At 42.0% G+C, this 12,495-nt stretch overlaps 1 protein-coding gene across 2 annotated transcripts in view; it reads right to left on the reverse strand.

Annotated features, from left to right (window-relative positions):
* Nucleotides 1–303: 303 nt before the first annotated feature.
* The window catches only part of LOC133558800 (kynurenine 3-monooxygenase), a 36,870-nt gene continuing 24,678 nt past the window's right edge, over nucleotides 304–12,495 (reverse strand). The window contains exons 9-15 of one of the 2 annotated variants that reach the window (XM_061909948.1): nucleotides 4,898–5,019; nucleotides 4,318–4,465; nucleotides 4,168–4,225; nucleotides 4,016–4,098; nucleotides 1,956–2,057; nucleotides 1,808–1,867; nucleotides 304–747 (exon numbers count right to left, since the gene is read on the reverse strand). In XM_061909948.1, the coding sequence (XP_061765932.1) occupies nucleotides 610–747; nucleotides 1,808–1,867; nucleotides 1,956–2,057; nucleotides 4,016–4,098; nucleotides 4,168–4,225; nucleotides 4,318–4,465; nucleotides 4,898–5,019 (711 nt within the window). In that variant the 3' untranslated portion in view covers nucleotides 304–609. Of the gene's footprint in view, nucleotides 748–1,769; nucleotides 1,868–1,955; nucleotides 2,058–4,015; nucleotides 4,099–4,167; nucleotides 4,226–4,317; nucleotides 4,466–4,897; nucleotides 5,020–12,495 lie in introns of both variants that reach the window. The other variant, XM_061909949.1, reaches the window with a different exon arrangement.

Here is a 12,495-nt window from a genome sequence, read left to right on the forward strand (position 1 = left end):
CACCGTGCTCACCGGAGGTAGTAATGCAACTAATGATAATAGATGTCCCAGGTGATCATCCATCATCTCATCTGGTGCATATCCCCATGTTTTATGGGGGTAAAACACACCACGTTTCTCATTTTTACACATTAATTTGAGTATGATCCTGAATCAAAGTATTAAAGATATAGTTTTCTATTAATCATTGTCACGTTAGTTTGTTTTTAACCAACAGTTTCCTATTAGATAGTATACATTTTGAAGATGGAACATTTTTAATTAAGATCTGGGATGGGTCATTGAAGGGTTTGAGGCTTGCTATTCAAAGAAAAAAATCTACTGTTTTTTATTTCTGCAAATAGTGTCCGTCTTTCACATGGATACAAAAGATTCATATTGATATCAATTATTTAACATGTGAAGCCTGCCTTCGAGCTACTTCATTAAATAATTTTCACATTTCTGATTATAGATCATAACAATCATCAACAAGTACCACTGGGCTTATTTTCCCGATATTAATCAATTTAATTGAGTATTATGTTTGGATACATGGATACTCTCTGAGTTGGAAACTTCAATTACTGAAATGTCAGGTCAGAGAAATAGTACCAAATACTCGGAGGCCTAAGATGGCGTGATCTGGTTCCACACTTTCTCAATGGTGATGCAGAGCTGGTTGATGTCGGGGGGATATTTGATGAGCAGGTAAGAGCCACCCAGAATTGCTCCTGTACCACCAAACAACAGACCACGATTTATCACCTGTAAAAATATAAACAATAATACATTTTATTTTGAATTCAATAGAGTTTGAAAATGTGAATATTCTCAGTGTTTGATGCTCATAGCTTTAGGCAGAGATTTGCACTTATGGATTCATTTGATTCAATGTTTCCCTGCTTTTTGGAGTTATAGTTATGTACAAATACTCAGATGAAAACTTCACAAAAAGAATTGAGTAAAATTACATTTAGTCAGTGTTTTTTTCGACTTATAAGGTTCTATGTACTGCTGATGATGCTGATTTCTCTCCCTCACGGCTTGTAAACGTCACTTTGTCCGTTGGAAACATTGCTACATGTTCATACAATCAACAAAAAAGGTACAAAAAAAATCCTGCCCCGTCCATTAGGGCAAAATCCATTGGTCTGTTCAAACAATGAAGCACAAGTATGCTCAAGAAAAATATTTTTTAACTACCGGTATATCCAGTGCTACATACTTTGATTCTAAAAGTATAATTCACTCACATGCTCAATGTTATTATAAGACTTGGGACCTGATCTACCAATGGCTTGTGTGTATTAAAACATGTGCAAACTGGTAACACACACATAGTTAATCTACTAAATGCAGGTTAGGGTTACAATTCCATCTGTTAAAGTGGTCATACTAGGTCAGGCCTGTTCTTTTTGAAAAACTTACATGTTAAAATTGTGTTGCTTTGGGGAAGGCCAAGCATCAATTAATATCAATGGGGAGAGCTGATTTGAGATACAAGTGTTTTGAGTTACGAGCTCAGTCGTTGAACCAAACGTGCTCGAAAGTTGCAGCAATACGGTAGTTTAATTAATCTATCACCTATACTGTATGAAAAAAAATTAATGCAATATGCATATTCTTGCGGACTGAATCATTCCAGACACAACACCGCCGTGCCAGCAGAGCGCACCTCCTGTGTTCTGAAAAAAGTTTCTGTACTCTAGATCGCCCTTTAAAATTGCCCAGAAAAAGTGGTACATGTTATATTTGTGTGCTGCATAATAAATGACATGACGAAATACCACAGGTTGGACTATTAGATGCCGTGGATGAGGCGTACTTTTTCTTGCCAGTGCCAGCGTGCTACAGCTTCATGATATCGTGTCCTGGTGAATGTAACCTGGAGACAGTGGAGAAAACAAGTTTTAAATTATTAGATGATACATGATATTCTATATACTGTATTTTCTAGCATATCTTGTACTTACCATTGTGTAAAGTGGGATTATTTTATTTGGCATAAGAAAGTGGAGGAGGTTATCAACTCTTTTTCGGAAAAGGAACCATTTGGAATTAACATGTGCTCGCATCTGCAAAACAAACAGGGTGTGGGTTTTTTCATTCATATTTTAATCTGGGAAAGCGATCCTGCCACCGTATTGAAATATTAGCACTCAATTAATTCAAAAAGCTAAATTTTATTGTCAAAATGAACATCAACAACATGAAGTCTGTATCAAGAACAGGGGTGGTGCCTACTGTACCCCCGACATTATGATGTTCCTTATTTGAATATTACATGAACATTGCAGTCCGTCTACAAAAAAAGCAATGCATAGTTTTGCATATCGTGTCATTGTAGTCATTACAGTTCCTTTGCTCACTATAGCGGCACCAAAAACTATTTGCTTACCCTTATATATAATAAATACAATTGCTTTGTATCATTTTAATGACTTTATGTGTAAATCTTGATGCATAGCGCCACTCAGTTTGGTGTTCATTTATTCGTAATGGTCGTAAACAGGTGTTGCACAATCACAATGTTTACTATACATGCACACAATTTTCCTGTGTTAAAGGTTTTTGAAACATCCATTATTCTACCGTTAATCCTTCTCGGGGCTACCAGAAGGCTGGAGCCTATCCCAGCTGCACTCAGGCGGAAAGTAAAATGTGTTTTTTTGTATTGCCAATTCCAAATCAATGTAATTTTTGGAATATTAAAAGTCAATTTGGACCCTTGGCATGTGCTTGTATCATTCCAATTGTAAAGTCATGTAAAAACATAAATCAGGAAATGCGCCGTAATATAAGATTAACATGGATCGGTTAGCAGCCGAGTGTGACGTGACTGGGATGAGAATCCAGCACCAACCAATGGTCGTCGCCTGAACAAAAGGTGGAGTGCAACCTCCAGGTTGGAGATCTTGCCCCAAGTGGAGCACTTCAAGTACCTTGGAGTCTTGTTCACGAGTGAGGGTAGAGTGGTTTTTTAAATCAACAGGCGGATTGGTGCAGTGTATGTAGTAATGGAGACCCTGTCTAAATCCGGCATGTTGAAGAAGGAGCTGTAACCGGAAGGCAAAACTTCTAACTTACTAGTCGATCTACGTTGCAGTCTTCACTTATGGTCATGAGCTTTGGGTTCTGATCGAAAGGACAGGATCACAGGTCCAAGCTACCGTTGGGTGGCAGGGCTCTCCCTTTAACACTCTTAGTAATATGCGCCACGCTGTGAGGCCACACCAATTAAGAACGACAAACACATTTCGGGAGAACATCATCACAGTAACACAACATAAACGCAACACAACAAATATCCAGAATCCTTTGTATTCATGACACATCCTGTCTATTTTATACACCCCGCTAGCAGCAAACCCCACCCCCATGTGCGTCGGTAAGGTGGGCGGGGTTGGGGGTGCGGGGGTGTAAAATATATTCAAGAAGTGTCACAGATACAAAGGATTCTGGGTATTTGTTGTGTTGCGTTTATGTTGTGTTACTGTGAGGATGTTCTCCCGAAATGTGTTTGTCAATCTTGTATTGTGTGGCTTCACAGCGTGGCGCATATTAGTATGTGTTAAAGTTGTTTATATCACAACCATCAGTGTACTCTGTATCACCCAGTATGCCTTTCAATCTTGTACGTGTAATTGCGGAAGCTGCACACATGTTGCTGGGCCAACAATAGGTTTGTACATGTTGTTGAAGGTGTCTAAGGCAATGGCTTCACAGCATGTATTTCAGCCGGTTGTTGGCGGGCGGGTACGGTCCTGATAAAATGTTGATTCAGGTGGACGGCGAGTGGATGACGACTTTGGTGATGCGGTTGCGGATTATATAATTGCCTGTCCGCGCATCTCTAGTCGACATGCTCGGATTCTGCAACCAGCGCCTAGCGTGTTGCCATTGGTCAGGGGTTTGCGTGTTAGGTCCAACATCAGCCATAATAATTGCTAAATATATCTCAGGTTGATGCAGTGTTGTATTTTGAAGTGTGAGGTCAAGTTGAACACATTATTAGTAAATAAACATGCATTACTTCTACATAGTTGTACATGGCCAGGTCTGCGATTGCATGGTCATCAGGAACTCTCACTCTGGTGTATTCAGGCAGCACAGCACCTGTGCATATTCCAGGAGCAAACACTGAAAATTTCTTGAAACTGTTCCGTGTCGCATTTCCGCATTTACCGAAATCCTCATTGAACTGCTCCATCACTTCATCAAAGACGATGCAGTCCTCAAAACCCTACAAAGTGTAAATCAATGGAAAAATATTATATGGTAAAAAAATTAAAATCCATATTTGAATGTGTTCTTTCATGCGCTTGGTGCACTTACAGCGTTCATCCCCTGTCCGTAGAAAGGCACCACTGCATGTGCCGCATCACCCATAAGGACACATTTGTCTCCGATGTGATACGGGGAGCACTTAATGGAAACCATGGCCTGGGCAGGCAGTCGGAAATAATCCCTTTTGAGAGAATCACTGGTAGGTGCGAAGGGGAATATAATAAAAACAATTAGAGTTATTTGTTTAGCCAGCTGTGTCCTTGCAAATAATGCACAGGTAGGTTTGGATGGCTTCTTAAGGCATCTTTCCCATCTGAGTAAGCTAAAGCAGGTGTGCATAGAGTTTGTTTACACAACCAGAGAGAAGGACTAAACCATACATTGGGTTGTCCTCCGAATGATGGAAGTCTATGTGCTCTGCCTGTCAGTCACAACACATGCTTCACCTCCAATTAAAAGCAGCCCGCACAAAGACATGTAACAGCCAGACTTCAATTTCACGCGTCACAGATCGCGCTCGTCTGGCTGGAGTCGACGGGAGGAGAGTATTCTTAGAATGGATTGCCGTGATTAGATGGGGGGAAACAAAGGCAAAAGAAGGAGAGGTGGAGGTGAGGAAGTGGCTTACACTCCTATTAACGGTATGGCGTCAGGGAAGTATTCCTGGAAAAACTCAATGACTTCATTTCCTGTGGTGATCTTCTCAAACTCTTCAAAGGGCATGAAGAGAGTGCAGGTAAAAGTCTTGTCCTATGAAAACAAAATTATTTTAGCTCCTCCTTTACAAAGTGACTCGTGAGAATGTTCATTCACTTATTTACAAACCATGCCTCTCTATTAATGGTCAAGCCTCACTTGAGGTTCAAAGTGTACTAAGTGCATCTTGAAGTCAAATATTATGTTGATCTGGAGCCAACAAGAATAGTTTAGTTTTTTGTTTTTTACTGCGAAAGCATTATAATCATTAACTTCAAAAATTACTCAAAGACGAGCATTACATTGTATTGGAAACCGCATGATGATGATGAACATTATAATATTACAAACTCAAAACACAACAGGTAGACGGCTACTACTAACACATACAATTACACGCAACCATTCAGAAAAGTGTTGCAATGCATGCTGGGAAGCACAATACCTACTTTGAAAACTGCCATATAAATAAAACTAACTTACATACTATACATATACATTCACTGTACAAACATACACATACTGTACATATACATTCACTGTACAAACAAACATACATATACTGTTCATATACATTTACTGTACAAACATTCATATACACATTCTGTTCATATACAAGTACATATACATACATACACTCATGCACATAATCACGTTTCATCAAACATATATCAACGTTGTTGCCCTAGGATAAACTGGGGAACACATGGCATACTGACAAAGCTTAACCCATTGTTTCTATAACAATCTACAAGATTAATATAGGTTGCCTGTCTCTCTTCCCCTCCATCTTTCGGTATTCCTTTTTTTTATGTTTTTTATTTTTTATATTTTTATCTTTCTAGTTATCATTTTGTATACGTATTGTTGCATTTGATCAACTGTATTGTTGATAATAGAGGTAAACTATTGGTATTGTTCATAATCAATAGCGCTTTTTCTATTGGTATATGTATTGCTCCAGTTGTAGTGTAAAGATGCTCATTGTTATTTCTATATTATTATTTATTTCACTAACTGTTTCTTTGCTATCACTTTTACGATCATATTTGTACATATCGTATGTGCTGGTGTTGTTCTATTGTTGTTGTTGTTTTTGTTGTTATTGTTGTGTTTGCTGTTGTTGTTTTTGTCTCTCTGTCTAATCCCCCTCTTATCCCCACAATTTCCCCCTCTGTCTTCCTTTTTTTCTCTTTCTATTCCCTCCTGCTCCGGCCCGGCTGCACCAAACGATAATATAAATACATTTAATAAAGTCAAATTCAAAAAAGACAACAAGAGAAGTATCCTACACTTCTCTTTTGTAAAGTAAATCTGAACAGCCGATATGGGCATCTACATCAACTATATGATTTGCCTGAGAAGCTGGACAGGACAAAATAATAATAATAATAATAATAATAATAATAATAATAATAATAAATAAATAAATAAATAAATAAAACTAACTGAAATTAGAGTACAGTCGTCCCTCATTTATCAGGCCAATTGGTTCCATGCAGGACCGCGGTCAATTACCGTATTTTTCGGAGTATAAGTCGCTCCGGAGTATAGGTCGCACCTGCCGAAAATGCATAATAAAGCAGGAAAAAAACATACATAAGACGCACTGGAGTATAAGTCGCATTTTTGGGGGAAATTAATTTGATAAAACCCGACACCAAGAATAGACATTTGAAAGGCAATTTAAAATAAATAAAGAATAGTTAACAACAGGCTGAATTATTATATGACGCATAAATAACCAACTGGGAAGGTGCCTGGTATTAACATAACCTATTATGGTAAGAGTCATTCAAATAACTATAACATATAGAACATGCTATATGTTTGCCAAACAATCTGTCACTCCTAATCGCTAAATCCGATGAAATCTTATATGTCGAGTATCTTACGCGAATGAGCTAAATAATATTGTTTGATATTTTACGGTAATGTGTTAATAATTTCACACATAAGTCGCTCCTAAGTATAAGTCGCACTCCTGGCCAAACTATGAAAAAAACTGCGACTTATAGTCCGAAAAATACGGTAATGTTCGCAAAGTAGGATTATTCTTAACATTTTCATAGTTGTAGGATAACAAACTGTTTAGAGCCTTCTAAATATGTATTTTAATATTATTGGAGCCCTCTGAACATTAAATAGCACTGCAGGTTTTGGGGAATTTTGCCTGTCGTTCACAATCATTATAAAAGACATGACGACCAATGTATTTTTTTATGCATTCTAATTTGTAAATAAACGTGAAAAAAATTCCGCTTACAAGGGAGCCAATTGTAGGTCCTCTACTCCGCTTATAAAAGCCTCTATATAAACACCCATAAACCGCCAACAATAATCCATTTACATTTTGTGACATAAATATTAACCAAGTGAAAGTGATATTGCTATTATAAGCGCTAACGCAGACATACTATTTATAGCGCTGCATAATCACAAGTGGTGCCAATGTTGACATCATCGAATGGTAAACTGCTTGCTTGCTTCCCCGCTTGTGAACGTTAATTGTAGCTCATAAATAATGCCTCTCAACTGGAGGATGGAAGGACGAGGATGTAATCCAACATGTTGGTACACTTTAAAAGCCAATGTAATCCCGGAAATGTCGAGGACACGAAAAGGATCATGAGTCATTCATCAGTTTAACGGTAATATAACAAGATTCTGGCAGTCGGCATCCTAATGACAGCAGACATTGCACAGTAAGTGATGTTTGTTGGCTCTCATTAAGTCTGCAGTGAGCATTAATCAATGATGTGGTGGAAATAAAAGTGAACATTGTGATGCGTTTTTTAAAATAATGCGCCGCATATGCTTAAAATTATTTAAGTCTGTAAATTTTAAATCTTATTTTTAATGTGCCTGTTACTACATTACATATATACTTACAAAATGAACATAAAACCTTAATGAAGGTGTTTGGATGTTTTTAAGGGCTTTATAGGCAGAATAGAGCGACTCTCATAGGCTCGATTGTAAGCGGACTTTTGATCTCATTTATTTAATATTTAGAATGCATTAAAAAAGAAAAGCATATGTGCTCTTGTGTTACATAAGGATTGTGAATAATAGGCATAATTCCAAAAAAAGGGCAGTTCCCTACAATATTGTATTACATAAAATACATAAATAAAACTCATTTTAACGCTTAATTAAGGCCAAAAACATATACAATGTGCTTTTGAAAAAAATTAAAAAAATGTATGAATACCTTTTTTTAATATGCAACATTGTGTACATAGCGAGGGACAACTGTATATTTTGATCACCATTTTTTATTTTAGGTATCAAGATAACATAAAAACATTTTTTTTTTAACTGCATACAAACATTAAATGACACATACAGAACAGAACATACAGAACCTTAAAAAGAATGATTAGAGTTACACTAAAGAGCATACTATTAAACATTTGCGAGGGAAAACTTGTATGTGATTTATAAAATAAAAATAAATTGCACTCCTCTCTGAGCTGCCACCTTATCGTGGTAGAGGAGTTTGCGTGTCCCAATCATCCTAGGAGCTATGTTGTCCAGGGGCTCTATGCCCCCTGGTAGGGTCTCCCAAGGCAAACAGGTTCTAGGTGAGGGATCAGACAAAGAGCAGCTCGAAGACCTCTATGAAGAAGAGAAAACATGGACCCAGATTTCCCTCGCCCAGACGCGGGTCACCGGGGCCCCCCTCTGGAGCCAGGCCCGGAGGTGGGGCACGATGGCGAGCGCCTGGTGGCCGGGCCTGTTCCCATGGGGCCCGGCCGGGCACAGCCCGAAGAGGCAACGGGGGTCACCCCTCCAATGGGCTCACCACCCATAGCAGGGGCCATAGAGGTCGGGTGCAATGTGAGTTGGGCGGCAGCCGAAGGCAGGGCACTTGGCGGTCCGATCCTCGGCTACAGAAGCTAGCTATTGGGACGTGGAACGTCACCTCACTGGGGGGGAAAGAGCCTGAGCTAGTGCGCGAAGTGGAGAAGTTCCGGCTGGATATAGTCGGACTCACTTCGACGCACAGCAAGGGCTCTGGAACCACTTCTCTCGAGAGGGACTGGACCCTCTTCCACTCTGGCATTGCCGACAGTGAGAGGCGACGGGCTGGGGTGGAAATTCTGGTTGCCCCCGGCTTAAAGCCTGCACGTTGGAGTTTAACCCAGTGGACGAAAGGGTAGCCTCCCTCCGCCTTCGGGTGGGGGGACGGGTCCTGACTGTTGTTTGTGCTTACGCACCAAACAGCAGTTCAGAGTACCCACCCTTTTTGGGTACACTCGAAGGAGTACTGGAAAGTGCTCCCCCGGGTGATTCCCTTGTCCTACTGGGGGACTTCAACGCTCATGTTGGCAACGACAGTGAAACCTGGAGAGGCGTGATTGGGAACCCGAGTGGTGTTTTGTTATTGGGCTTTTGTGCTCGTCACAATTTGTCCATTACAAACACCATGTTCAAACATAAGGGTGTCCATATGTGCACTTGGCACCAGGACACCCTAGGCCGCAGTTCCATGATCGACTTTGTAGTTGTGTCATCGGATTTGCGGCCTTATGTTTTGGACACTCGGGTGAAGAGAGGGGCAGAGCTTTCTACCGATCACCACCTGGTGGTGAGTTGGCTGCGATGGTGGGGGAGGATGCCGGACCGACCTGGCAGGCCCAAACGCATTGTGAGGGTCTGCTGGGAACGTCTGGCAGAGTCTCCTGTCAGAGAAAGTTTCAATTCCCACCTCCGGAAGAACTTCGAACATGTCACGAGGGAGGTGCTGGACATTGAGTCCGAGTGGACCATGTTCCGCACCTCTATTGTCGAGGCGGCTGATCGGAGCTGTGGCCGCAAGGTAGTTGGTGCCTGTCGGGGCGGCAATCCTAAAACCCCTTGGTGGACACCAGCGGTGAGGGATGCCGTCAAGCTGAAGAAGGAGTCCTATCGGGTCCTTTTGGCTCATAGGACTCCGGAGGCAGTGGACAGGTACCGACAGGCCAAGCGGTGTGCGGCTTCAGCGGTCGCTGAGGCAAAAACTCGGACATGGGAGGAGTTCGGGGAAGCCATGGAAAATGACTTCCGGACGGCTTCGAAGCGATTCTGGACCACCGTCCGCCGCCTCAGGAAGGGGAAGCAGTGCACTATCGACACCGTGTATGGTGCAGATGGTGTTCTGCTGTTGTGGATAGGTGGAAGGAATACTTCGAAGACCTCCTCAATCCCACCAACACGTCTTCCTATGAGGAAGCAGTGCCTGGGGAATCTGTGGTGGACTCTCCTATTTCTGGGGCTGAGGTCGCTGAGGTAGTTAAAAAGCTCCTCGGTGGCAAGGCCCTGGGGGTGGACGAGATCCGCCCGGAGTTCCTTAAGGCTCTGGATGCTGTGGGGCTGTCTTGGTTGACAAGACTCTGCAGCATCGCGTGGACATCGGGGGCGGTACCTCTGGATTGACAGACCGGGGTGGTGGTTCCTCTCTTTAAGAAGGGGGACCGGAGGGTGTGTTCCAACTATCGTGGGATCACACTCCTCTGCCTTCCCGGTAAGGTTTATTCAGGTGTTCTGGAGAGGAGGCTACGCCGGATAGTCGAACCTCGGATTCAGGAGGAACAGTGTGGTATTCGTCCTGGTCGTGGAACTGTGGACCAGCTCTATACTCTCGGCAGGGTTCTTGAGGGTGGATGGGAGTTTCCCCAACCAGTCTACATGTGCTTTGTGGACTTGGAGAAGGCATTCGACCGTGTCCCTCGGGAAGTCATGTGGGGAGTGCTCAGAGAGTATGGGGTATCGGACTGTCTTATTGTGGCAGTCCGCTCCCTGTACGATCAGTGCCAGAGCTTGGTCTGCATTGCCGGCAGTAAGTCGAACAAAATTTCCAGTGAGGGTTGGACTCCGCCAAGGCTGTCCTTTGTCACCGATTCTGTTCATAACTTTTATGGACAGAATTTTTAGGCGCAGTCAAGGGGTTGAGGGGTTCCGGTTTGGTGACCGCAGGATTAGGTCTCTGCTTTTTGCAGATGGTGTGGTCCTGATGGCTTCATCTGTCCGGGATCTTCAGCTCTCACTGGATCAGTTTGCAGCCGAGTGTGAAGCGACCGGAATGAGAATCAGCACCTCCAAGTCCGAGTCCATGGTTCTCGCCCGGAAAAGGGTGGAGTGCCATCTCCGGGTTGGGGAGGAGACCCTGCCCCAAGTGGAGGAGTTCAAGTACCTAGGAGTCTTGTTCACGAGTGAGGGAAGAGTGGATCGTGAGATCGACAGGCGGATCGGTGCGGCGTCTTCAGTAATGCGGACGTTGTACCGATCCGTTGTGGTGAAGAAGGAGCTGAGCCGGAAGGCAAAGCTCTCAATTTACCGGTCGATCTACGTTCCCATCCTCACCTATGGTCATGAGCTTTGGGTCATGACCGAAAGGATAAGATCACGGGTACAAGCGGCCGAAATGAGTTTCCTCCGCCGTGTGGCGGGGCTCTCCCTTAGAGATAGGGTGAGAAGCTCTGCCATCCGGGAGGAACTCAAAGTAAAGCCGCTGCTCCTCCACATCGAGAGGAGCCAGATGAGGTGGTTCGGGCATCTGGTCAGGATGCCACCCGAACGCCTCCCTAGGAAGGTGTTTAGGGCACGTCCAACCGGTAGGGGGCCACGGGGAAGACCCAGGACACGTTGGGAAGACTATGTCTTACGGCTGGCCTGGGAACGCCTCGGGATCCCCCGGGAAGAGCTAGACGAAGTGGCTGGGGAAAGGGAAATCTGGGTTTCCCTGCTAGGCTGTTGCCCCCGCGACCCGACCTCGGATAAACGGAAGAAGATGGATGGATGGAAATAAATTGCAAAGTATTTACCCCAATTTGAATGTTTTAGACTTATTCATATAAAATTGCAAATCTAAAACATTTAGGGAAAAAATGGCCCGTCAGCTACTTTTAAAAAGTAATTTAGGATTTGATTTTATGTAACTTCACGGATAAACTGCATTGTCACGTGTAATCCTGTGTAAGTCCTTCGCATTCCTGCACGAGAACACCCAACTTGCACACATGTCCTAACCGTGGTGAACTGGACTTTCATATGGTTTGGTTTGCTGTCTTTTTTTTTTTTTACATATTTTTTACTTTTTTTTTTACGTTCTATTTGCACTATCACAATATTTTTCCATTTATTCTATTCCAGTTCTAATGTATTCCTATTATGCAATGCTTTTTATAATCTATTCTTTTTATATCCTCTATTTAAAATACTATCATTCTAGTGGTACTTAATAGGTTAAATCTGAGCCATCTCATGTGTTTAAGTATTGGTATGACAACAAAGTTAATTGAGCTCTTGAATATTTAAGTAATATATTTGGATAACAAAGACAATTAATAAATACAATTGTATATTTTCTTTTGTAAAATACAGTCTTGGCCTCTATTGTGTATAAAGTCAACTGTATTTGATTATTTCATAGGAAAGTTCGATATTATCGGCTGATATTAAATCAGTACATATTTATAGTTGTTTTGTGCCGATAATGATATTGGCTAAATTATTGGCTAAATTATTGCCTGGATTGCGCCCAAA

This window comes from Nerophis ophidion, linkage group LG09, assembly GCF_033978795.1.
Source record: "Nerophis ophidion isolate RoL-2023_Sa linkage group LG09, RoL_Noph_v1.0, whole genome shotgun sequence".
NCBI classification, from domain to species: domain Eukaryota; kingdom Metazoa; phylum Chordata; class Actinopteri; order Syngnathiformes; family Syngnathidae; genus Nerophis; species Nerophis ophidion.